The sequence below is a fragment of the Hyaena hyaena genome, unplaced genomic scaffold, assembly GCF_003009895.1.
Source record: "Hyaena hyaena isolate Hyena2069 unplaced genomic scaffold, ASM300989v1 scaffold_102, whole genome shotgun sequence".
Lineage (NCBI taxonomy): Eukaryota > Metazoa > Chordata > Mammalia > Carnivora > Hyaenidae > Hyaena > Hyaena hyaena.
Window position 1 is genome coordinate 2,817,422 of NW_024080734.1, and position 26,866 is coordinate 2,844,287.

The following is a 26,866-nucleotide window of genomic DNA, read 5'->3' on the forward strand; positions in this document are numbered from 1 at the left end:
ACGGCTATTCCTTCTGCTTGAAATGCCCTTCCTCCACCTCACTCCCCCGTCACCCCTCTTCCTCCTGACAAACTCGTATTCATCCTTCAGGACCCAGCCGACTGCCTCCTTCTCTAAGAAGCTTTCCCTGATCCCCAGCCCAGCAGGGTCCATCCCATCCTCCTCTTCAATCACAAAGTACCTCTAAATCACAATGACCAAGAGCCCCTGTAATATGGAAACCCGCCTCTTTCTCACCTTTGATATCAGTACCTACTAACGATTTCTTAGCGAACACGAGGGAAAAAACTAAAAATTAACTAACTGATTTGCCGTTGCATGCTCTTAAAGGCAGCAATTATGTTTAAGTGACGCTGTCGCGGCTGAGAGCAGGGCGTGGGCCTTGAGCATGCTGTCCTGTGTATACATTGTGCGGCGTCGGGGGTACCGAGCACACAGGCTACAATGTCAATGATACCCTCTGGAGATGGGGACCCTTAGCCATTCTTTTATTATTATTTATTATTATTATTATGTCTTTATTTTATTTTGAGAGAGAGAGACAGACAGAGAGTGAGTGGGGGAGGGCAGAGAGAAGCCTGAAGCAGGCTCCAGGCTCTAAGCTGTCAGCACGCAGGGCTCGAACCCACAGACTGTGAGATCATGACCTGAGCCGAAGTCAGATGCTTAACCGACTGAGCCACCGAGGCGCCCCCCTTGGCCATCGAAAAACACTTGCTGCCTGTCAGACAGTAGACCAGGAAGGGCACAGGCTTTGGGTTCAGACTCAGGTTCAAATCCCAGTTGTGCCACCTACCCACCACGAGCTCCCTGGGCAAATGACTTAACCTCTTTTGGTTTCTGCAGGAAAACGGGAATATGTACCTCCCCCCAGGACCGCCATGAAAATTAGAGAAGCCAACATGGAAATGCCTAACATGTAGTGGGTCCACAACAACTGTTCTTTCTCTTCCTTGAAAATCTGATACTCTTGTTCCCCTCCTTTAACTTCCGGACTTTAAAAGCAGGCCACGTTCCCAGACTGGGTTGCAAGAATTTTTGATCCTTGTCCCAGAAGCCAGGGTACCAGGACCAGGTCTAATATAAATCAGGAAGGTCCCTGTTCCTCCAGGAATTTATCTCACAGATGCCCTCACCTACGTGCGTGAGAATATACGCAAAACACCATGGAGAGAAGCAGAAGGCCAGCAACAAGCCACACGCCCACCGGAGGAGGCAGATTAACGATGTACACATACCTCCATGGTGGGGTAACCCTCAGCTGGAACAAAGAGGCGGCTCTCCGCATAGGAATGGGATGCCATCTCCAAGACAAAGTGCAGGGGAAAGAAAGGTATGGAACACTTGCATTAATTGACCAGCTGGGGGGTCAGGATCTGACCCTGAACATGGAGAATGACATGAGCCTAATTCTCAGTTCACTCATGGATGGTTCATAACTGGTATCAGACAAAATAGAGAGGAGAAAGGCTAATTCCTTACACACAGTGATCCCATGGGACATTAAAGCTTAGCTCTCTCGGGGACCCCGGCTGGGAAAGGCTGGCTGGACAATCTCTGGAAGGACCCACGAGCAACTGATAACATCAGCTCCTCCAATAAGAGACTAAGGTGTGGAAAGAAGTCACTTATCACAGATCAGATTCTTGGGTACTTCTTAATCTTTTGCCACAGACATGACCTACCCTGTTAAAATGAAAGCAAACCATTTTATATAAGAACGTTTTTTAAATCAATATGTATGAATAATAATAAACCTGCTGTTTGACCTTGGGCAAGGCTCCTGGCGACTCCATTACCCCCATCTTTAAAATGGAAAGACTGTCCAGAGAAGAGAGCAGAGAGCTCACATCCCAGGACCCACCACGATGATCCTGGCCTGAGGGCCCCTGCAGGACTTCAGCTGGGCTGTCCTCAGAGGAGTGGGGCATCAATCACCGTCGGGGGCCACCCCAGATTTGGACACACGCTCTACCTCCCAGCAACTGGGCCTTACTGTTTCCGCGGTTTCCTAGGGAGCAGGATCACAGTAGCCCCCGGCTTGAGGGGTCTAATTTTAAACACCAGGTTCTGGGCAGACAAAAAGGACAGCTCCTGGCTACCTACAAGATACGTGCACTAAAAAAAGATGACCCTGGGGCGCTTGGGTGGCTCCATGCGTTAAGTGTCCGCCTTCTGATTTCAGCTCCCGTCATGATCTCACGGTTTGGGAGTTTGAGCCCTATATCGAGCTCTGCACTCACTGTGGAGACTGCTTGGGATTCTCTCTCTCTCTCCCTCTCCCTCCCTCTGTCCCTACCCTGCTTGCTCTCGCTCTCTCAAGATAAATAAACTAAAACAAACAAACAAAAACCCCAAAAATGACACTGAATGTGCAGAGGATAGAGCAGAATACATTCTCCAGTGAGTGCCTGTTCACCAGGAGTACCCAGGGGGAGGAGGTGGGCAGGTGTCCATGCCCTGGGATAGTTCTCATTTTACTCGGAGAAGCCGGGAGTCTTAAAGCTGCCCGACCCCAGGAATCCCATCTTAGGAGCAGTGTTCAGAGTCGATCACGAGCCCCTAACCAGGTTATTCGTAGGGATACATTCACATTTCTTGTTTCATAAATGGTTGTCATTTATTGGAGTTTTTCTGTTTGTTTCACAATTTGGTTAGATCAGAACCCTCAATAAGGTCTACCCCTGGTGGTAGTTTGATGTGTCTCCAAATCTCCCTCTTTTGGGTCCCCCTCTGTTTATTTACTCACATACTTTTTTATTGTTTCTCTCTTCTTGCAATTTATCTGCAGAAGAAACGAGCTGTCTGTCTATATTTTTCAGCATCTGAAGTCGGCTGACCACGTCCCTGAGGTGACAGTTAACACATTCCTCTGTCCCCTGTAAGCTTCTGTATTTTGCTCTGATCTAGGGGCTTGATCAGATTCTGATTTGAGTTTGGGGCGAGGCTACTTCATGGGGGGTGCCCTTTCTCCCATCAGGAGGCGCCTTTCTGTGATGTGACCAGCTGTGGCTGCCCAAATCCACCATTAGGGGTTCACAATGTAGTGTCTCTAATTCTATCATTCCTTCTACACTTTTAAGCAGGTATACATCTATAAATAGAAATTCCCCTGCATCAACCATTTCATTACCCTGAGGTACCTTTTATATAGGAAGGGTAAGTTTGATTACAATTCTTCCTTTTTTCTTTAGGAGCTTAAATCCTTTTTGGTACAATAAATATGTACTTGCAATCTGAGTAGGCACGTTACTCTGAGCCTCTGGGCCACCTGTAAAATGGGGGTGCTGGTGGACTCCCAGCCTTATTCTTATTCACTTCTCTTACCAAAGGCTGTGTCCATACATACTTTCTATAAACTGTAGAACCAGGGTACACAGCAAGGTTTTTCAGATTCTCCCCTGACCCAGCCTCACTCCGAGAGCAGTGCTGGAAGATGGCAGAAGCCAGTAGGGCCTTCCCTAAGCAGTGCACACACACCCCCGCCTTGGCCTCTGGGCCCTCCCTCTGCCAGGGTTTCCTGTGCAGGGAGGATGTTGGTGGCTCCCTTCCAGGTGGCTCTAGGTACTAGGTGAGAAAATGCAGTCGTAGGCCCCGCACCCCAGGAAACCCAGTAAGGGGGCCTCTCCCTGTTCTCCCTGACACACGTATACCACACCACACACACACACCCCACCATGTACCCCTACACAACCCCCCCACCCTACACCCCATACACATCACACACACCACACCCACACACACTTCACACACCCACCACATATACCACACACACGCACACACACACACACCACATACACACATCACACACATGCACGCCCCCCCTTCCCACATACAGCCCTCACACACACACCCCCCCCCCCCGGGCACACACACACCCTACACACATCCCAGGACATACACATACCACACAACCCCCCACACCCCCCCACATCCCACCACACACACACATCCCAACCGCCCCCCCCATACACACACACACACACACACGCACCCCACACGCACAGGCACGGTCTCTCTGGTGGCCCTATTGTTCAGCCACTTCCCCAGCCAGGGGGGTGGCTGGGAACGCCAGGCAGCCCGGCCCTTCCTGCCGGGCGCTGACGTGAGGCCTGCGGAAGGAACAGCGTCTCGGCAGGGCCAGCGCATTCCATTCGTGCCGGGCAGCCCGGCTCACGCACGTCCGCACCTTCCCGCGGGGCCCGCTGCCGCCCTGCCCTCGCCTTGCTCTGGTCGCGGGGGGCTCTGGATCGGCCTGGGGAGGGGTGATCTGGAGGGGGCCTGGGTGAGGGGGGAACCGGTAGGTCCCATGCGCTCTCCCTGAACCCCCCCACCCCCACCCCTGCGAGGGTGGGCTTACTTGCCCATTCCACAGCTGAGGAGAGTGGAGGCCAAGGGCGCCCAGGCTCCGGTTCTCTCTGGCTGCACTGTGTTGTTTCTCTACCCGGCAAGGGAGTCCCCGAGGGCAGCAATTTGAGGGCCTCTGGTGACCAGGCACCATACTGGGCACCCTGCAAGGGTTTGGCCTCAGGACGACTGAGACCAGCAGATTCCCACAGCCAGGTCTTGTCAGTCCACAAGGGACACCGGTGGAAAACGAAGCCAGTACTTCCTGAGCACCTGCTAGTGCCAGGCCTTGTGCAATGACACTCTCTCATCTGACCCTCATGACCACCTGGCCAGATAGGTATCGTTTACCTCAAGTGAAGGGGCTGGCTGGAAAACGAGTGACCCCAGATTTTCTTGGGGCCAAAGCCATCCTATTTCTGGGCAACATAATGGGGGAGCCCGGTCCCAGAATGTAAATCCCGGCTCCACTACTCAGCTAGCTTAGCTGTTCTGCACCAGGCAAGTTGCATCGCCTCTCTGTGCCTCAGTTTCCTCGTGTGTAACATGGAGATGATGGTACTGACTGCACGGGGTGATTGTGAACAGTCTGGACAATGATGCTTGTAGTTCGATTCTTACTCATTTCACTTCTGGAACTAAAAGATGTTGAAATGGATCTTGGTCAACCAACTGTCCCAGTTTACCCGGGTCTGAAGGGTGTTCGATGCCCTTTTGGTACAAAAACTGGGACATCCCAGGCAAACCGGGATGGACAGTTACCCACAATGACTCCGGTGTTTTTAAAAGTCCACGCCACTTTCCAAAGGGCAGGAATGTGGCTACTTCATGCTCTCAGCGCTGGTGAATTTTCCCAGAAGCCCTCGGGCCTCAAGCCCTTTGTCCCGGTCTCCCTACCCTGCCCTTGCATAGCCAAAGGGAAACCAGACATTCTTAACATGAAAATTTTCCACATCCTTCAGGGCAATCTTCTGCTGCCAGAAATAGCAGGATTTGGGAGTTAGCCCAGGCCACTCAAAATAGCTCCCAGGCCCCCCCGGAAGGCCTGCACCATCTTGGCCCCGGGTGGCCTGACACCCAATGAGCTGCCTGCTCCAGCCAGCACCTTAAATGACCATGCGCTCCGCTGGTCTAGCTGACCAGGGACAGCGGACACGGAAAAGGCTGGCTCCCGCCTGGGCCCGCTGTTGGGCCGGGACCACCCTGGCCTTCTGCTCCGAGTGGGCCCTTCCTCCATCCCATGTCATGCCCTTCCCCTCCATCCCGAAAAGACATCACATGTGTTCACACCTGCACAATCGCACAAGGGCCTCGGCGGTGCTCACACAAGCAGGGACACCCAGCTGTGCCCTCGGTGCCTAGCTGCACCTGCGCACGCACTGAACAGCCACCCACACGCGCACACCAAGCATCTCATTTTCACGAGGCAGATGTCTCTCTGTTCTTCGGGCAGTATTTCCACATCTTTAATACCTTTGCTTTGATTTCTCCAGAACCCCTACCCCACCCCCATGAAGATTTCTGTCAAACTTGCTTTTTGTCGGTGGTACACAGGATTAAAAAAATTTTGAATATACATTTTCAAACTATTTCCAAACTACTTTCCATTCTCCAGATTTGATACCTGACCTCTACCTGTTTCCCATCGAGTTGGTGAGAACCCAGAGCCAAGAGAGAAGGAGAACGCCTAGGGGTTATTTGTGGAGGCTTCAGATTCCTGCCCTGCCTCCCAGCCTGAGCCTCCCAGCTCTGGCCTAAGGTGGGAGCAGGGTGGAGAGGGCTGTGCCCAGGGAGAGGGGCCAGGCCTGCCGGGCCGGTGTGCCTAGGGTCAAGGCCACACGCTAGAGTGGGAACATTGCCTGGGCTCTCTCTCTGCGGCTGCCCAAAGCCTGCCTGCCTACTTTCGGTGAGGGAAACGGAAGCAGAAGAAGGAAGGTGTTCCCCAGCCACTCCACCAAGGAGGTGAGGCCACATCCCCGTGTCTGTGGAAATGCAGAGACAGAACTGCCACCAAGCTTTGACAAAGCCTGAGCAACCGAGAAGGGAGTCAAGGCACAGCCAGGTCCCCTCATTCATTCATTTCTCCAAATATTTTTTGAGCACCTACTATGTTCCAGATCTGTGCTGGGGCTGGGGCTGCAGCTGTGAATAAAGTCGATAGGGCCCTTGCTCAACAGATGCTCACAGTCCAGACAGGGAGCAGCAATAAAGCACAGTCACCCCAGAACAGAGGCTAGGACCGCGCCTGGTGCCTCTTGTTGCTTAATGAACGTCGGCTGCACAGGGGCAGCCATGGCAGAGAGTGGCCACAAAGTCAGCGCATGTGGTGCCAAAGTGGAGAGATGGAGGGAGGGGCTATGCCAGGGAGGGGAGGAAGCCAGCCTCACAAAGGCATGTGTGCAGCAGTGTGCGTGTGAGCGAGTGAGTGACGGCGAATGTGAGCCTGCGTGGGTAGGAGTGTGTTCACAAGCAGAGGTGGATGACCACGGATGCACATCTGTGTTTGTGTGTGTGTGCTTGTGTGCGTGCTGCACATGTTTGGAAGTGTTTGTGTGGGTGTGAGTATATGTATTTGAGTGTGCGTGCACATGCGTGTATGTGTGTGTGTGTATGTGTGTGTGTGTTGGGTGTGGAGGTTAGAGTTTCAGGCAGAGGGAAGATGCAAATGCTCTACTGTGGGAATGAGCTCAGTGATTAAAGTTAATGAAAGAAAGTCCCTACGGCTCATGGCAGTGGTCAGGTGAGGGGGAGAGGGGCCACTCCAGGAGCAATGCATATGGAGCCCTTGCCAGGTGCCAAACGCTGTGGCCGCTGTGGTAATTTATTCAGCCCTTACAACACCTCGATACAGTAGGTCTATTATTAACGCATTATACCGCTGAGGAACCTGAGGTACCAAGGAGTTACATAACTTCCCCAAGGTCACAGGCACACCAGAATTTGAACCCTGGTTCCAAAGGCCTTGCTCTTAACCATTCAGCCAAGGATAGACTAACTGGGCCTATGGAAGCCACAGAAGGAGGTGGGTTCCTTTCTGGGTATGATGAGAAGCTATTGGAAGATTCTAAGCAAAAGTATGACTTCATGTATTGGTTAGAATTAGTTTCAGGTGCAAGAAATACCCAGCATTTCCGTGGCTTAAACAACATGGGAATATAGGAATATGATTTTCTCACATACAAAAGGGCTCACCAGATTCTACAGAAAGAGGAGGCAAGCCAAAGTCTGGGAGAAGATATTTTTAAAAGATGCACGTGATAAAAGATGGTTATGCAAAATACACACAAAAAAACCTTAAAATTCGGGGCACCCGGGTGGCTCAGTCAGTTAAGTGTCAGACTTCAGCTCAGGTCATGATCGCATGGTTCATGAGTTCAAGCCCCACATCAGGCTCTATGCTGACAGCTCAAAGCCTGGAGCCCGCTTCGGATTCTGTGTCTGCCTCGCTCTCTGCCCTTCCTCTGCTTGCTCTCCCTCTCTCAAAAATGAATGAACATTTTTTTAAAAACCTTAAAATTCAACGACAAGAAAAAAACTGCCTGATTTCTTTTAAATCCCCAAAGATCTGAACGGACACCTTACCAAAGAAGATATAAAGATGGCAAATATGTCATTAGAGAATCACAAGTCAAAACAAGATACTAACTACATGCCTATATTTAATTTAAATATTACAATACAATCCAGAAATCGGGCTTGTGTTTCTTGACTGAATGAAGCTGAAAACTTCCGTCCACAAAAACCTAACGTGGACATGTATGACAGCTTTATTCATAGTTATTTCTAATACTTATTTATGAATTATATGCTCAATTATTTATTCATAATTGCCCAAACTTGGAAGTAATCAAGATGTCCTTGAGTAGATGGATGGATAGATAAGCTATGGTACATCCAGACAATGGAGTATTATTCAGCACTGAAAAAGATGGGCCATCAAGACATCAAGAGACATGGAGGAAACTGAAATGCATACTACTAAGTGAAAGAAACCAGTCCAAAAAGGCTACATACTGTGTAATCATAAACGACATCTGGAAAAGGTGAAACTACAGAGACAGTAAAAAGATGAGTGGTTTCCAAGGGTCGGGGGCGAGGGAGGGATGAACACGTAGAGCTCAGTTCTTAGGGCAGTTAAGCTACTCTGTATGATATACTATGATGGTGGATACATGTCATCAAACATTCATTCAAACCCATAGAATGTACCAGATCAAGAGTGACCCCCTAATGTAAACTATGGATTTAGGGTGACAATAATGTGACAGTGTAGGTTGTAACAAATGTCCCACTTTAGTGGGATATGTTGATCGTGGGGGCGGAGGTTATGCCTGACAACGGACAGGGGGTGGATGGGAACTCGCTGTGCTTTCCACTCAGTTCTCCTGTGAACTTAAAACTGCTTGAAAAAATAAAATATATTTTAAAAGCTTTTCTAAAACTACTGATACATGGCAGGGGCGGGGTGCGGATGGATTAAGAGCACACTTATCATGGTGAACACTGAGTAATGTAGAGAACTATTGAATCGTTGCACTGGACAATTGAAACTAATATAACACTGTGTGTTACTTCAAACAAAAAGCCATAATAAATGCAGGTGTCTCCTGTCAGAATGGCTAAAATTAACAATTCAGGCAACAACAGATGTTGGCAAGGACTGAGGATGCTGAGGAAGAGGATCTCTTTGGCACTGCTGGTGGGAATGCAACCTGGTGCAGCCACTCTGGAAAACAGTATGGAGGTTCCTCAAAAAATTAAAAGTAGAACTGCCCTGTGACTCAGCAATTGCACTACTAGGTATTTATCCAAGGGCTACAGGTGTGCTGTTTCAAAGGTGCACATGCACTCCCATGTTTATAGCAGCGCTATCGACAATAGCCAAAGTATGGAAAGAGCCCAAATGGCCATCGACAGATGAACGGACAAAGAAGATATGGTATATGTGTACAATGGACTATTACTCGACAATCAAAAAGAATGAAATCTTGCCATTTGAATCTATGTGGATGGAACCGGAGGGTATCATGCTAAGTGAAATTAGTCAGAGAAAGACAAATATCATATGACTTCACTCATGTGTGGATTTTAAGGTACAGAACAGATGAACATAAAAGAAGGGAAGCAAAAATAACATAGAAACAGGGAGGGGAATGAAACATAAGAGACTCTTAAATACAGAGAAGAAACTGAGGGTTGCTGGAGGGGTGGCGGGTGGGGGGATGGGCTAAACAGGCGATGGGCATAAGGAGGACCCTTGTTGGGACGAGCACTGGGTGTTATATACAGAGGATGAATCACTGGGTTCTACTCCTGAAATCATTATTGCACTATATGCTAAGTAACTTGGATGTAAATTTAGAAATAAAATAAAATAGCCCAGACCAAAAAATCAATCAATCAATGCAGGTGTCTGTGGATTGGGAGAAAGAACTGAGTAAAGATATGGGTACCAAGGAAAGAAAAAAAAAACCTACTGATACACCCAACAAAATAGATTAATCTTTTAAAATTATGCTGATTGAGGAGCCCCGGGTGGTGAAGTTGGGCATCTGATTCGTGATTTCGGCTCAGGTCTTGATCTCACAGTTCACGATCAAGCCCATCTTAAGATTCTCCCTCTCTCCGTTTGTCCCTCTCCCCGACTTGTGCTCTCTCTGTCTCTAAAAATATCATTTTAAAAATTAAAACAAATAAAATGATGTTACTTGAAAGAAGCCAGACACAAGAGAAAGAATACTGTATGATTCTATTTATGTGAAACTCTAGACATCACAAATTTAATCTGTGGTGACAAAAATCATATCCCTAGCTGGTTGAGGTAGGGAGTAGGGACTGATTGGGAAGAGGCATGAGGAGATGTTTTTGAAGGATAGACTCTATATCTTGGATGTGTTGATAGGCATAACACATTCTGTATACATTTGCCAAAATTCAAAAATTCATAAAACTGTATACATTTGTCTAAGCTCATGAAACTTTAAGCTTAAAACAGATACATTTATTGAGATACATTTTATCTCAATAAAATTAGGAAAAGGAAAAATAAAAAGCCCTCTAGAGCTAATGAAAGTGCTCTCTGCTCCTTGAAGTCCTTGTTAGAAACACGAAGGGTCCGAGATTTCTTTCCTACTTGAAAACTAACTAGTGAGCTTACTGTAGTTTCACAGATGCTTGCAGGAGACACAAGACTCCTGGCTCAGAGACAAAGGATTTTATTATAGCACAGGAGGGAGCATGAAGTTCATGTTTACACTGTTCCCCTTGTCCCCTAAGTTCCCTGAGGCCAATACAGAAGGCCCAGGTGGATGGTGTGCACCCCGTGGGTTTGTGTCTGAGCTGAGACATACTCAGTACAGAAAACTCCTAATCTAAAAACCTACTAGCAAATCGAGCCAACGTTTGCTCTGGACGATGAATTTTTTTATTATTCTGGTCAGGAAATCAATCTGTTCTCTGTTCTAGAAGGAAATACACTGTCTCTGTCCCCACCCACCCCCCAGCTATTTGCCATACAAATGTTCTTTGGGGGAAAAATGTCTCCAGACAAAAGATATCACAAGACGTATAAAAATTCCATGGAGAATTATCCCCCAACAATCCTCAGGGACTCAGACTTCTTAATCTTGCTGCTCGATATCATGCCCAGCATTGCTTTGTAGTTCAAAATGGCTGCCTTGGCTCCAGCCATCACATCTGTGTTTTAGACAACAAGAAAGATGAAAGGAGGAAGAAAAACATTTCCTCTCTCTTTAAGAAAACTCCCTGGAAATTGCATACACCTTAGGCTTATATTCAAATGGCTGTACCTGGCTCCAAGGGAGACTTGGAAATGTAAGACATATACCTGGCTAAAAATCAAAGGAAGAAACTAAGAACAGAAACTAGGGGGCAACCAGACATTTATGCCTTACATAGTTTGATCGTGTCTGAATTTATTGAGGGTGCTGAGAACGCAAGATTACATAATCCCCTCCCCAGCCCTCGGGGGGGGAAGCACCAGCTAGTAGTTCATCCTTAGCACTTTCCACCTTCCCCAACTCTAAAGCAGGAGAGCAAACCTCAGAGTGAGGGCAGGATTCACTCTTGTCTTGCCTGATGCAGAGGAAAGACCCTGACAGGCTTGAGCCTTGGACTAGACTCCGTGTGGCTCTCAGCAAGTCCTTTAGTCTTCCAAGCCGCAGTTACTACTCTTTGTAACATGGCAACACTGATAAGCCCTGTTAGAGAGCCAGATAAGAGCATTAAATGAATCACATGTGTAAAGCAAATGGTCTCAGTCGGTGCTCACCAAGAGAGACATCTGGGGTGTCTGGGTGGCTCAGTGGGTTGGGCATCTGACTCTTGGTTTCGGCTCAGGTCATGATCTCACAGTTCATGAATTCGAGCCCCGCATCAGGTTCTGCACCCACTGACAGCATAGAGCCTGCTTGGGATTTTCTCTCCCTCTCTCTCTCTCTCTCTCTCAAAATAAATACATAATTTAAAAATTAAAAAAATAAAAGAGACTTCCTTTACCTTTCTTCTCCTACCCTGAGCTGGCATGGCTAACGTAGGCACTAGCTCTGGCCTGGTATCAGAAACAAAGTCATCCCCAATCTCTTACAGGCTTTACAATAGGGTGAGCAATGTCCAAATGGGACCCAAGGGCTTGCCTCTCCAAGGCTGCAGGGCCCTTCACACTAGGGAAACAGTTCACAGTAGAGTAACCAGGGTTCGATGCTAGCAGTGCCCTGTGATGTTCAAAGTCAGTGTGAGTGGGAGCGCAAATGGCTCACTCAGGGCTGGGGGGACAAGGCGGTCACAATAAAGTTATCACTTTCATGAGACACTGTACTCTGCAGGGTTCAGGTCTACAGTGAGCCTCTCAGTTCATCTCCTCCACATTTTAGGACTACAGAACCAGAGAGGCTGTGTAACTTGCTGAGAGTCACACAGCAAGGAGATGCTACACGCGGAGCTAGAACGTAAAGCTCTTGCCTGAAGCCTCTGGCTCCTGCTCAGGCACTGCTAGCCTCTGGTGGTGATGACTATGATGTGATGAAGGAGGGTGGCCAGCAAAGCCTGCAGCAACCCTTCCCCTGCCTGCAGTGAAAGGAAAACAGCCCAAACAATTCATCCAATGATCAGTCACCTTGAGAGGGAGCCGGGGCCAAGGTCCAAGCTAATACTTTTCAGTCTTTCTTCCCTGGAGGTCATTTCCTTGGCTTCACTCAGGGCACCAAGGTGAGTGCCCTTTGAATTTCCCTCCACAGGAGGCACAAGGCTCTGGTCCATTTTGTATAAGGAGGGGACAACTCTTAAGAGGGCTCTTGGAAATTCATTTCTAGGGCAACTAGGTCAGGCCTGGGACAAGTCTGGGAACTTTCTTTCTTCCATAAAATCCACTGAGTAATAAGTTGGCTTCAGACCACTATCCCTCACCCTGCAGACAGAAGTCCTTTCTGGCTGCCAGGGCTTGAAGGTTACCCCCTGCAAAAAGCTGTTCTTCCTTGAGGCGCCTGGGTGGCTTAGTCGGTTAAGCGTCCGACTTTCGATCAGGTCATGATCTCGCGATTCGTGGGTTCGAGCCCCGCGTCGGGCTCTGTGCTGACTGCCGGCTCAGAGCCTGGAGCCTGTTTCAGTCTGTGACTCCCTCTCTCTCTGACCCTCCCCTGCTCACGCTGTCTCTCTCTCTCTCTCCTAGAAATAAATAAAAATATTAAAAAAAAAAAAAAGCTGTTCTTCCTTGTTTCCTCCTCTACCTGCTCCCCTGTGATCTGCCTGCCCCATGTCCTGTCCCCACCTCGCCACCTCAAATCCTTGGACAAACCATCCATCTCTACCACTTGCCACGAGAGTCAAGTTCAGGGACCATGGCTTCTCCATCCCTGAGCATCCAGGGTCAGCGCAGGGCCCGGCATGAGTTAGCATGACCAGACTGGGCCAGAGCATCTACGTCAACCAGGACCACTGCCCCAGCCTCTCCAGTGTCATCCGCAATGGACACCAAACCACAACCTGGCTGCCACTGGCAACCCTCTACCTGCCATTGCCTTTAGGCTCTGCCAGGTGGCAATATCCTAGAATGAAGTCCCTCAAGATCCCCAATTTTTCTTCATTTACACAACCACGCACTTACCCAACTATACGCCAGTCCTTGCACTGGAAGCTGGGGACACAGAAATGAAAAGGACATGATCCCACCTTCAGTGTCTCAGTCTGGGGTGGGGGGAGGGGCAGATGCCCTTACCCCTGCCCCCCTTTCTCCTCTCCCTCTCTTTGTCTCCCTTCTTTTTTTCCTTCCCTGTGTACTTTTGGAGCAACAGACATACCTCCACACAGACTGGTGAGTGCCAGGTGGGTGCCATCGCGAGCTCTTTGGGGAGAGTCCCCAGTGGTCACTAAAGACCTTGCCAAAGGACATTTCCAGGAGATTCTGCACAGATCTCTAATTCTCCTATTGGATGAGAAGCTGTGAGTCATGAGCTCCAAGCAGGCCTACAGACTTCCCCATGAATCACCCACTGCCCCATTCTCTTCACTAGAGGTACAGGCCATGGGGAATTCTCCTCCAGACAGGAGGAAGGAAATGGGGAAGGAAGCAGTGGGATGATGGGGCTCAGAGTGGGGTCCCTGAGCAGACTTTCCCACCAGCACCCCTTCTAGAATCACAGCTCTGGTCACAGGAATGGAGCCCCAGGACAGTAGGTCTTCGATAGCCAGGACTCTCATGTTGCTTCCTGCTCTCAGAGTGCTTTTAGGCTTTATTTCATGTCCACACCACTGCGTGTTACTGGAAATTCTCCAAGGGAAATTGCTTCATATGGAAGGGAAAGAGATTGGTTGAATAGTAAAGGATCACTTCCCTCTAGTTTGGGCCCAGGACGGGCCCAGAAAGGAAAGGAATTATCTGGAGCCTTCCGAGTTCTTTCATGTAGTCATGAAATTTACTAAGCGCCCACCACATGCCGGGAACTGTTCTAAGAGCAGGAGACCCCGCAGTGAACGAGACAGACTAGGCCCCTGCCCTCGAGCCTTTTCATTCTAATAAGGAGATAGACCATACACAACTAAATAAAGATTAGGTGGTGATAAGTCTATGTTGAGAAATAAAGCAAAGAGAGGGGTATGGGAGGCCAGGGCTGGGGGGCAGGGCGGTCAGGAAATGGCCCACTGATGAGATGACTTTTGAACAGAGAGCTAAGGGAAGTGACGGAGCTGGCACCGCCGAGATCTGAAGGAACATGGGTCTGGGTGGGGGAAGGGCATGGGTCTCTGGAGCAAGGGTGAAGTCTGCCCTTCTAGAAGGAGCCATGAGGCCAGCTTGGCTGGAGACGAGTTGGCGGGGAAGAAGGGCGAAGATGTGGTCGGGGGCATATCAGCAAGACAAGTCACATGAGCTCTTTCAGCCTTTGTAAGGACTCGGCCTTTGAGCCTGAGCGAGATGGGAACCCTAAGAGGGCTCAGGGGAGAGGACGAAAATGACCTGACGTGTTAGATATGCCACTCTGGATTTTTCAGAGTTTAACTCTCTTCTAGTCATGGCAGACCACGTAATTCAGAACCGCCCTACGACTGAGGACCGGGAAAGTGGGATAAAACATTTCTAAACACTTAAGTCTTAATACTTGAGGACACTCAAGCACTAAAAGGACAGTGAAGAATTGTGAAATCAAGGTCTGGAGGAGGAAAACCAGAGGCATGAGCACAGCCTTGGGGGCCTCTTCTCCCCAGTGAGTATCTGCCAATTCTGAAATAGGGGACTGGAAGGCTAAGAGGTACAGCAGAGCTTTTAAAAGACTCATGAGTCTAATGGGACAAATAATGGCATTCAGGGCACACAGACGGGAGTTGGGGGGACCCCGTACCACCCCATGCTTGTTTGTGTATTACCCCCAAAAAAGTAATCCAGGCTGGGGGAAGGGTCAGAAGAATCCCCCAAGCTTTTAGTTGAAATCCCGAAAGGATACACCCTTGGAATAAGAATGCAGGGTCTAAACCCCAGCTTCAGGTCCTCCGAAACCATAGAAACCATCTCAACCTCTGGCTGCATTAAGGTGGTCTGGGATTCCTAGGCCCCTTGCCACTTGCAGCAAAGTAAACCCTTTTCAGGGGCGCCTGGCTGACTCAATCAGTGGAACATGCGACTCTCCATCTTGGGGTTGTAAGTTCTAGCCCCATGTAGGGGGCAGAGATTACTTAAAAATTAAAATCTTAAAAAAAAAAAGTAAACCCCCTTGAGAAGAGATGACAACACCTACGCCTCAAATGATCTCCTAAATTTTTCATATACAGTGCCCGAAACTTTATTTTCATTTTTTTAATGTTTATTTACTTTTGAGAGAGATCGACCGAACATGAGTGGGGGAGGAGCAGAGAGGGAGAGGGAGACACAAAATTCGAAGCAGGCTCTAGGCTCCGAGCTGTCAGCACAGAGCCTGATGCGGGGCTCGAACCCACGAACCGTGAGATCACGACCTGAGCCGAAGTTGGAAGCTTAACTGACTGAGCCACCCAGGCGCCCCCGAACTTTATTTTAAAATAACCAGGCATCCGAGGGCAACGCAACATGATGATGATCATGATAGCGACCATTAAAACAGTTAACATTTATTGCTCTGTGTGTCAAGTACTGTGTAAAACATTTTCTCTATATGATGTCATTTAATCTTGACCATCCCACACACAGCAGCAAAGACTTCCCCACTCCCTTTTTAGAGATGTAAAAACTGAGGCATTGAGAGAAGTGATCCACCTGAGGCCATACAGATCAACGTCATCTATTCAGTTTTGCCCCAGGCACTTGGAACAACATCTTCAGAATCCTCTCTATATTGTTTTAACGTCTACTGAGCACTTTCTAGGGGATAAATGACCATCACTCACTCTTTTACTCCGAAGACTGTGTAAGTACTAGCTGCTCACATCCCTGGGCTAAGACCCAGAAGCCCAGAGTCAACATCGGTCACCCGCCGCTCACAAAGTTGGCTAGCAGCAGTCGCCCTCACAGCCAGTGGGCTGGATCCAGACTGCAGCTGTTTTGTTTGGTTTCTGAAAAAAAGGAGATTTGACATAAAGACACCAATTCCTGGCTTCCTTACTACAAATAGTAAGGTCTAGGGGCACCCCAGGGGGCTCAGTCAGTTAAGTGTCTGGCTCGATTTCAGGTCATGATCCCAGGGTTGTGGGATTGAGCATCTCATTGGACTCTGCTCTCAGCCTGGAGCCTGCTTGAGATTCTCTCTCCCTCCCTCTGCCCCTCCCCCCACTCCCATGCTCTCTCTCTGTAAAAAAAACAAAAACAAAAACAAAACAAAACAAAACACAACACAACAGTAAGGTTTGGCAACACCGGGCCTACGTTTCCGCCTTGATTGGCAGCTTCCCTATAGTACAGAACATGAACTTCCTATGTCACCACAGCCCCCAGTGGCCCAGTTCTCACTTATGTGGCCTGCCTGGCCCTGGGGGCAGTTGCAATTATGATCCTTGGTCGCAGCAGTGGGATGAAGTTGTATGTTCTCGGGATACTGATGACAGATGAGGAAGTTTTATAGGTCAAAGAAGGCTTCGTGGATTTGGTGATATTTTGAGCAGGAAGAGGTCATTCAAGCGAAAGCCTAGCATGTGCAGAGGTAAGGGTGGCAAGAAAGAGCATATCCTGTCATAAGAGCTATGAGTCTCAGTGTCATGGAGAGCAGGGGCAGGGATAGGAAAAGGATCTGGAAAGGAAGGCAGTGGTCACGTCTTTGGAGGATCTTGAATTATGTGCCAAAGTGAGTCTGGTCAAGGGAGTGTAGACAAGTTTACAAATTCCAGAGAGAGAGTAGGGCTGTGGAGAAGTAAATATTGAGTGTTTTTGCAAACTAAAGGTAAGTAATACACAGTTACTGAATGAACAAATACATGAATATATACATGAAGAATGGAAAGGAGGCAGCCAACCTCAAGGGTCCATTGGTGTCAGCCTTGAGGAAGCTTTTAAAGCTGAACTTGGCAGTGTGGCCCATGGCAAAGAATTACCCAGAGTTGGAAAAAAGGGGCCTGGGAATATGTGATACTTTGCAGGAGACTATATGGGGACCCATTCCCATAGGGACGGGTCACATCTCCATCATACCTCTGTCTTCCAGAGATCCAGGACCCTTTGCTGCCCATTCCCAGAAGGTGTCTATTTCCTTTCCCCTCGGTCTCCTGGAGCCAGCCCAAAGGAACCTCGGTGGTTCCAGAGCATTCCCAGGCTTGGATGAGGACAGGGGCTTAGAGCTGGCAGTTGGGTGGGAAAGGAGAACACATGAAGGTCTCTTCAGGTGCTTCTTACAGATGGGGAAACTGAGGCCCCGAAAGGCACACCTTGGCACAGTCAATAGGCTAGGTTAGGTGGTCTCCAAGTAACGGCTGTCCCCAAACAAAGCTCTGATGTCCCCAGAGGGCAATATGATATGAGCACAGGCTCAGGATATCCGTCAGGATGGGGAAAGACAGCACACTTCTCCCTGTTTCCCTTCACCAGGACACTAAGGGAGGTAGCACTACTGCTCTCTGAGTGACAGAATGGGGACCAGCTGAGTCACAAGAGGACAATGAGCCTTTCTCAAACCTTTCTGATGTGCCCAGAGGTGACTGCCCTTCATTTAATCCACCTTTCATTTAATCCTTAAAAAGCCTTTGAAGGTCAGTGGTTAGTGGCCCATATTACAGATGGGGAAACTGAGATTTAAAGAGTTTGGTAATTTACCCACAGTGAGTCACACGCTAATAAGTGGCAGAATGAGTACTTGAACTCAGGTCTGGCTGATGCCCAGTCACTGGTTCTATCTAATGGTCCACAAAAATCCCCCTCAAACCTCAAGTCTTTGTTGCCCTCCCGGCAGGAAACTTCCCCGGTTGCCTCTCATATGGGCAAGTGGGTTGTATCTCTCAGGTCGTAGCCACTTCTCAGAGAGGCCTCCCTGACCACCAAGATCTCAAGAAGCCTCCCCTTTCATTATTCCATTTTCATAGTCTTCATCTTCGTCTTCTTCAAGAAAGAATTTTTTAATGTTTATTTATTTTTGAGAGCCAGAGAGAGAGACAGAGCAAGAGCAGGGGAAGGGCAGAGAGAGGGGGACACACAGAATCTGAAACGGGCTCCAGGCTCTGAGCTGTCAGCACAGAGCCCCACCCAGGGCTCGGACTCACCAACTGTGAGATCATGACCTGTGCCCAAGTCCGAAGCTCATCCTACTGAGCCACCCAGGAGCCCCTTCATCTTATTTCTTAATGATCTTCTTTATATATTGCCTTCTTCCCCTCCCTCCACCCCCTGCCCCCATTGTTAGCTACTTGAGAGTGGGAAATTTGTCCTGGGCCAAAGTGTCCTCTAGACATAGGGTGTCAATAAATATTTGTTGAATGAATGAATGAATGAATGAATGAACGAACGAACGAACGGAACTGCTGCTTAGCTTAAAAAGCCACAGTCAAGAAAAAGGTGGATTTTAGGTATTTTCCTTAGCAGAGCAGTTTTGTCCCCCGGGTGCTAGCAAGGCGCACACTCTTTGTTTTCCGGAGAACGGTGAACCAGGCTACCTTCTGAGCTGATATAAAGGGGAGCAGAGGCTCCTCTGGCCCCAGAGACTGTTCTCTAGCAGGCTGGCCCTACAGAGCCCCAGAAAAGTCCCCAGAGCTGGGCTAGCCCTCCCACCTGCTCGCCCCCCCCCCCCACCCGCCGCCCAAGGCAACCTGCGGAGGAAAACATCGCGGGGTGGTGACCTGGATCCACGGGCGAGGTGTGGGAAAACCGGGGCAAGAGTCTGGCGCTGGGCGGGGCCACCCCGCATGGCCTCGGCTTTGTTTGCCTCTGTGATGGCAACCAGAAACCGCCGTGGCCAGCAGTTCTCAGAGGCCGGCTCCCGCTCCCCGCCCCCCCCCCTTTATTTTAATCTCCTAAACTGATTTGTCAGCAGCAGGAAGTGACATGACAGCTTTCCTCACAAAAGGGAAACTCCTCCGCGTTACCATGGGGATGGAGGCCACTGTATGATCACAGATTTATATAATCTTAAAGGTGTACACACCATGACGTCATCCTGGATGGGCTGGGGAGGGAGGAAGGGAAATGGACTGCGGAGGCTGTTAAGTCCAGGGCAAATGAGCTATGATTTGCAAAATTCCAAGGAAAGGAGAGGATGCGGTGGAAGTCTGGGGTTGGAACTATCCTAATGGAAACCACAGAAGAGCATAAAGTGTGCATTGAGATCCAGTGCAAACTGGTCGTTTTGGGAGTGGGAAAACTGACCCCGGGGAACCACTGGAAGTTGTTAGGAAGGGCGAATGGGATCGAAATGCTCCTCCAGGGCCCGGTACCTGCCAGGCACTTCCCCCTCCTCACTCTATTTCTATGAGCCTATTTCCCCCTCACTCTATTTCTATGAGCCTATTTCCCCCTCACTCGTGAAGCAGCTTTTACTATCTCATTTTACAGATAAGGAAACTGAGGCCCAAAAGGATAACTAGCTTTTCCACCCCCAAATTATGTGCTAAAACCATGGTGATGTCTGGTTGGCTACAAAATTCATCCCTTCCCTGCTCCCTCAAGCTGTTTGGACTGAACTAGGACTTTGGTTCCCAGTCTTCTTTCCGACCCAAGTTCCAATCTCTGCAAATATTGTTTACTTGCTGTATGAACTTGGATATGTCCCTTCATCTATCTGAGCCTCAGTTTCCTCCTCTGTAAAATGGATGTTGCTGCTAAAGGTTTAATGCGAAGGTATGTGAAGCAGTTACAGTGGCTGGCACCCAGCTAGCTCTAAAATTGAGAGCTATTATTACCACATTATAACTATTAAATGATGGAGTTGTCTCTATTTCAATCTCCCATTGAGAAACAAGCATTTGAATAGTTTGAGTATCTTTCTCCTCATCACGAGATACTTCCCCCCCCCCCCCAACCTAAGAAAAGCCGTATCAGGCCAAAAGTGACATTCTCTGGAGGGCCCAAAGACTAGGAATCAGATACGTGGAGAAAAAGCATTATCAACCCTACTCTCCTGAGCTGATGGGAGCCGGGGGGGGGTGGGGAGGCAGAGCTTGCACTGGGCGAAGGGAGTGAATTGTTTTCACTGGTGGCTCCCTTAGGCAGCGGCTGTATTTTTCCACTGCGTGGATTACACTGGAGATTAATTCTGGTTCAGCCAGTGCCTGTTAGCAGAAAGTGATGGCCTGAGCCCACGGGGGAAGTCAACCATGGCATCTGCCACGGACTTGAAGTTGCTGGTACGTTTCCACGAAAGGAGATATTTGCAATAGTAAATTTCTAGGGTTTGAAAAAAACACAGGGTACGGTTTGTTTTGAAAGGCGTGAACACACTTCCAATGGGAAACCCAGCCAAGGAAATGAGCTTGCCAGCTCAGGGTAAGTTCTTAGAACTTAGAACTCAAGGTTCTTTCAGGCTCTGAGAGTCAAGTGGCAGATGGTGAACCAGTGGGTAAAGGTCAAGGACACTGATTGTGTGTCAAGCCCTTAGATGACCTGGCTGGACCAGGACCACTATTCAGGGCACTACTAAAGTCAAGCGAAAGGTTTCCTTTTCTGCTTCCTACATCACTTTGTCCAAAAACAAGTAGGAGGACAGGAGCTAAGGGACCAGTGACCTAAGAGCTTCACTGTTATTTAATTCAACATTATAGACTAGGTTAGGAGTTGGTAGTCAATTACACCATCTCTGTTTTGGCCTGGTTGACAAGAGTAAAAATCCAGAATCTTGGGGCACCTGAGTGGCTCAGTCCGTTAATTGTCCGACTTTGGCTCAGATCATCTCATGATTCGTGGGTTCGAGCCCCACATCTGGCTCTATACTGACAGCTAGCTCAGAGCCTGGAGCCTGCTTCAGATTCTGTGTCTCCCTCTCTCTCTGCTCCTCCCCTGCTCACGCTCAGTCTTTCAAAAATAAACATAAAAATTTTTTTTAATCCAGAATCTTGCCCTAGAGCAAGTCAGATTTGATTGCCTATCTTCAACAAAACTATGAAATCAGACTAGCAAGTGACCTGAAGGAGGCAGCCACCAAAAATTCTGTGTATATTCTGTACATAATAGAGATGCTGGCATGGATGTACTCCAAAGCATGAATAATGGTCAGGTTGGGGGGTGGAACTCCAGGAGTTCTGTCCATGTTGTATTTATGTGTAGTGCTTCGTGTTCTTTTCACAAAAATGAAAGTCTTTTCAAAGGCAAAAAGGGAGCACGTGAGAGAAGCCAGCAATAAAGCACAAACCACATCGAATTAGGGAACAAAACAGGTGTAGGGCCCAATTCCCCCCACCGCCACTTAGCTATGCTGGGTCTCAGCATCTTTGTCTGCAGGTTTCTGCTGAATTTTGGGGTAGCAGGTAGCACACTACCTTACACCTAGTAGGAGCACATACACGTCAGCGGTTTTGCAAAACCATCATCCTCATAACTCTAGCACGGCTCAGCAAGGAGAGGGCATCTTTTTATATTATCCTGGGTAAAGTATTAAACAGGAGCGCCTGGGTGGCTCAGTCAGTTAAGCCTCCGACTTGGGCTCAGGTCATGATCTTGCGGTTCGTGGGTTTAAGCCCCACGTCAGGCTCTGTGCTGACAGCTCAGAGCCTGCAGCCTGCTTTGGATTCTGTCTCTCCCTTCTCTCTTTACCCCTACCCCGCTCATACTCTGTCTCTCAAAAAACTAATATTAAAATAAAAAATTGGAAAGGAGTTTTCTCATTAAGTAAATAAATAAATGGCAGCCCAAGCAAATGGTCGTTTCTTTTTGGCACTGGGAACACCTGGGCTCCTTGTGTGACATGGTAGGAACACATGGGTAGACACCTGGATCTGATATTAAGAGTTCAGCTGCAGTACCTGTTTTATCATGACAGATCACACTTTCCTACCTTCCTTGCAGCCCAGCCACCTTGGACGGGAGGAAGGGCCCCCAAAGGAGTAGGAGCCCAGACCCCAAGACATACATCTGGGAGGCCCTTGTCCAGACTGCTTCACTGATGGGAGACGCATCAGTTGGGGCTGCCCACGAAACAAAGCACTGAGATTTCAATAGAAATGCCATAATTTATTCTGTAGTATAAAAAAAAGTCCTCCTTAGGTAACAAAACGTCTTCTTAAAAGAAATATATTATTTCAGTTCATAAATAATCAAACATATAACTGCTGGCAACTAAAAAGACAACAACAACACAGGTGCTTTCCAGCGGTGCCGAACAGAAACCTGCGTAGGGTGTATTTACAGGACATTACAGTACTCAAAACACAAAAATTGAGGTATTTGGTTCTTCTAGGAGTAGACGCGGACATTTGTGAAGGTGGACCACCTGCACAAAAATAAATAAGGTATGTTCTCATAGGTATGTGTCGTCAGGAATGGTAATACTGGTAGGTATGTCAAGCATGAAGAGTTCCTACAAAAAAACAGGAGCAAGCAAAAAGAAATCGCCTCATTAACGGAGTCCTTTCTCTTCTGCCCCTTTTTGTCAGAGGGACTCGATGGACCCACTACACGTTGGTCCCGAATGTGCTGAGTTCGGCAAACATCTGGAGGCTACATCATCACCATGAGTGCTTAGGAACCCAGTGGAACTCGGGGGTGAAATTAAATAAATAAGGACCAGCTCTGGCAAGCCCCCGCCTCAGTTATTGCATCTCTCCTCAAGGAGCCTAGAGTCCCAGGGGGCTTTGTGGAGATCACCTCCCGTGGCTTTTCAGCAGCTGGGAGAGGTCGTGATGGGGCTCTGAAGGTAGCTCAACGCACTGTTCGTGGAGTGGACGGGGATGGAGACGGGGAAGTTGAAGACGGTGGTGGTGGAGGTGCTGCGGTCCAGCACGGCCATGGCGGGGCTCCCGGCCTCTGCTGAGCAGTGAGGGGCCAGGACCTGGGACTCAAACTGCAGCAGCTGGCCCATGAAACTGAAGTTGGGGGAAATGATGCTTCTCCTTTGCTTCACAAACTCAAAGGCCTCATCCAGCTTGACTCGGTTAGTCCTCATGAGGTAAGCGAGGCAGATGGTGGCGGATCGGGAAATGCCTGCCTGGCAGTGCACGAACACCCTTCCTCCAGCGTTCTTGATGGAGTCTGGAAAACAAAGGGTGGCTGGTTACTGAAGAGCTCAAGAGCACAACCCTCACCCCAGGCATTGGGTGCCTAAGAAGCATGGGTGTCCTGTGCAGAGAGGGGCAACGTCACTTCATGCCGTCACACGGTGCTCTATGCAAAGAACGGCAAGGGATTTAAACCAACACCGGACACCTCCATGAGGCCGATGGAGAAGTCAACTCAATTTTCTGAACCTCAGTTCAGAAATGCATTCAATGGGACATGAAATCCCTATTTTTCAGGGATGTTGCCTGCACCAGATTGATACTTAACAGACAGAGAAAGGATCAGGCAAATGTCATTCAAGTCCTTGCCCTACAGCTGGGCTCAGTGACTAAAACCGGAGGAGCGAGGCACAAGTCCCAGGCACCTGTCCATTTACCTATGAAGTCAATGGCCTCGTTGAACCAGGAGCTGATGTCCGCCTTGTGGTTGTCTTCCACGGGGATGCTCTTATACTGGTAGTGACCCTCAAAATGGTTAGGACAGTTGGCTGAGACGTTGATCAAGGCGGTGATGCCCAAGGCGTCCAGCATGTCTTTTCGGGAAGCGTGATAGGCACTACCCAGGTACAGAAAGGGCAGGATCTCCACCGGGCCACCCTGAAATCCAGAAATATCCACTTGTCAAGCTTTGCCCAGAGTCAATTCCGGAGCCCATCCCCACAAAAACTCCCTGCTGGAAAAGTCAGTTTCAGGCACTGAGTGAATTTAGTATTGCTGGTGGCTGGTGGAGTATAAATAGGGGAATAACCCCATTTGCTTGGGCAGAGCCACCAAGTTCATTTCTGTAATGCTAGCAGTTAAGACTCCACTCCATCAGACCACTTAACCATGGGATAAATAATATCCCCGGGCCCCCTTGGTTATAAACTTGCAGGCTGTTTTGTATATTCCCACTAGTACTGCTCTTGCAGACCTTTGCCAGCTATTCCTCTCCCCCCTCTAGCACGGGTCCCTACTAACCTGATCATAGAGCGGGGTGCTACAAGAACTGCACCCTGATTCAGCGCTGTCAGGGACGCTAGTACTCAGGGGAAGGCTGAGCCCCATGGGGGTCGACTGTTTGCTGCACAGCTCCGGGCAGGAAGCTGAAAAGGCTTCATATCCTCCTGGGAAGACAAAGAGACATTTTTGTTTCCATTAGTATCCGGGACAGGGCACCTTCTTACAATTCCCCCCACCCAGGAGGGCTGAAGTTTATCCCGGGGAGGCGCAGGCAAGCCTTTGTTCTTAAAGCCAAACAAAGCCACCGAGTCCCCAGAACAGGGCTCGGGCGCCCACGCGCTCCAGGTGAGGCGGCCCGCAGCGGCTGAGGGCCAGGGGGTCCCGCGGCCAGGCGGCGGGGTGGGGTCGGGCGGGGGGGGGGGGACGTGCGGCCGCCCGAGCTCCCCGGAGGGCGTACCTTTGAGGAAGAAGACTTGCGCGGCGCGCGCCTCGCGGCAGAGCGCGCCCGCGGCCAGAGCCAGGGTGCCGTCGCGCTTGGCGCCGTCCAGGGCGGCGCTGCGCTCGTCTAGCAGCACCACGGCGTGGTAGGCGCCGGCCAGCAGGCGGCCGCGCAGCTCGGCGTTGGGCACGATGTGCTCCAGCCCCATGGCGCCCTTGGCCCGGCGCCGCACGATGGTGCTGAAGCGCACGTTGACCGAGCCGGCGATGTGGCCGGCGTTGAAAGCGAAGAAGGAGCGGCAGTCCAGCAGCAGGCACTGCGCCGCGCGCTCCCGCAGCAGCGTCCGCAGGCCTCCGGCGTCCAGGGAGCCCACTTCCATGACCATGGCCGGCCCCAGCGCCCCCAGCGTGCCTGTTTGAGGTGCTCTTTGTCCTCGGAAGCCAAGGGCAGGGCAGAGGCTTTCGAGGAAAAGCCCGACCCTGGTTTTCTCTGCGCCGAACCCCAAACTGCCTTTAGACTGAGTGAGGGGGCGTCGTGCGGGGCTCTGAGCCGCCTCGGCTTCTTGGCCGCTACCCTGACTGCCCCTCCGGTCCTTGTCACACATACAAGCCCGCCGTCCTTCGCAGCGAGCTCGGCCCCGGGGAACGCGTTTATATGTGGGCTCTCTGGGGGCGGGGCGGGGCGGGGCGGGGAGAAGCGGGCGCGCAGGGGGAGGGGGTTTGTTTGTTTGAATGGTGCTCACGTGACCTGTGGTGACGTCACCCGCCCTGCCCGGCTTGGCGCCGCGGAGCCAGAGGCGAAGACGTCATCGGCCTCGGAGCGGGATCCGCTGGCTGCTTGCTGGCTCCGACCCCAGCCCGACCGTCCGGCCTGCGCCTGCCGTGTCCCCGGGGATCCGGCCTGCGCCGCTCTCCGGGCCCAGAGGAGAGGTGGCGGGAGCGCTGCCAGCCAAGGGCTGACCTCCCGGATCCGAGCGGCTGGGAGAGCGGGCGGCGTGCCCGCAGCCTCCCCTCCCCCTCCCCTGCGCCCCTCCCCGAACCCTCTCCGCCGTCCCCCGGAGCGGAAAGGGGCTTCCTGCGCTTTTGCATGCACGTGTACCGCTCTCGCTCATTTCCTCGTCACCGCCAGGCGCGGACAACTCAGGTTCCCCAGGGAAGCGATATACTTGACCAGTGTCATAATGCTGGGGTGGGGGACAAGAGAAGAACCTGCAAGGGGGGGGAGGTTGGAGAAAAATGGACAAGTTTGTCCGTGGAAGTGTCGTTCCTACTAAGGACGACCGGGGTGAGTTGGGGTGGAAAAGTGCAGAGGAATGTGTTCCTGTTTCCCAGATTTGCTCTCCCGTTACTTAGGAGAAACATACATTTAACCAGTCAAATGCCTGCCAGGCGAAGCCCCACAGGGGACTGGTTATCCCTCGTCATGTCGTTCTGGTGGACTTTGAGCCGAGAAAGGCGGGTGAGAGGGCTGAAATCCAAGTGTGGGATCGCAAGGTGTCGTGGATTTCGGGGCTCGGCGTTTGGGGAGGCGACCCCCAGCGCGGCTCGACAGCGCCCTCCAGGGGTCGCCCGACACGTTTCTGGTCGCGTTCGCCTAAGCTAGGTCGAGCCGCTCCGCTCTCTGTTCCACAAATATGTACTAAGCTGAGCTGCGCTCAGGAGCTTCATCCAAGCCCTGACTCCTCCAATCTCTATGGGCTGAATTCGAAATCCAGTCCTAGGGCGCTTCAGGAGTCCAGGACAAACGTTTGGGAAGACCCCATGCGGCCACCCGCGCGGAGTCCTAGAGACGGCCCCGTGGGCAGTGGAGGGCGGCAACGTTGTGCTAGGTACACAAACATAAACATTGCGCCACCCCGCCAGGGTGCCGAGTCAGGAACATTCTGCGGTTTCTTCCCCTCTCTTGCGGAGAGGGGGGATGGGACGGGGATTTCAAGTACCGGGTAGCGTTGATCTGTGGGCTATCACCAGCGGCAACTTCTGCATTTGCCTTGTTTAGCTTCCGTGTCTACACATGCTCAAACTTTCTGCCTACGTC

The 26,866-nt window shown here is 50.2% G+C and overlaps 1 protein-coding gene and 1 long non-coding RNA gene across 2 annotated transcripts in view; both read right to left on the reverse strand.

Annotated features, from left to right (window-relative positions):
• The window catches only part of LOC120234089, a 30,825-nt gene extending 11,615 nt beyond the window's left edge, over positions 1-19,210 (reverse strand). Inside the window, exon 1 of the long non-coding RNA XR_005528983.1 lies at positions 19,054-19,210. This is a non-coding gene — a long non-coding RNA (uncharacterized LOC120234089). The remainder of the gene's footprint in view (positions 1-19,053) is intronic.
• A 3,174-nt stretch (positions 19,211-22,384) lies between these two features.
• On the reverse strand, positions 22,385-25,445 carry DUSP1 (dual specificity phosphatase 1). The gene is made up of 4 exons (XM_039235758.1): positions 24,848-25,445; positions 24,409-24,554; positions 23,826-24,045; positions 22,385-23,422 (listed from the first exon to the last, which is right to left on the reverse strand). The coding sequence occupies exons 1-4, from the start codon at positions 25,431-25,433 to the stop codon at positions 23,052-23,054; spliced, it is 1,323 nt and encodes a 440-aa protein (XP_039091689.1). The 5' UTR covers positions 25,434-25,445; the 3' UTR covers positions 22,385-23,051.
• Between the last annotated feature and the right edge of the window lie 1,421 nt (positions 25,446-26,866).

Bases quoted from the DNA above. Each gene is read 5' to 3' on its own strand.
- DUSP1 (XM_039235758.1), bottom strand. From the start codon at position 25,433: ATGTGTGACAAGGACCGGAGGGGCAGTCAGGGTAGCGGCCAAGAAGCC. The intron at 24,555-24,847 runs GTACGCCCTCCG...TTGTCTTCCCAG, and splicing joins GCAAGTCTTCTTCCTCAAAG to GAGGATATGAAGCCTTTTCA. The intron at 23,423-23,825 runs GTAAATGGACAG...TTTGTTTTCCAG, and splicing joins CGAGGCCATTGACTTCATAG to ACTCCATCAAGAACGCTGGA.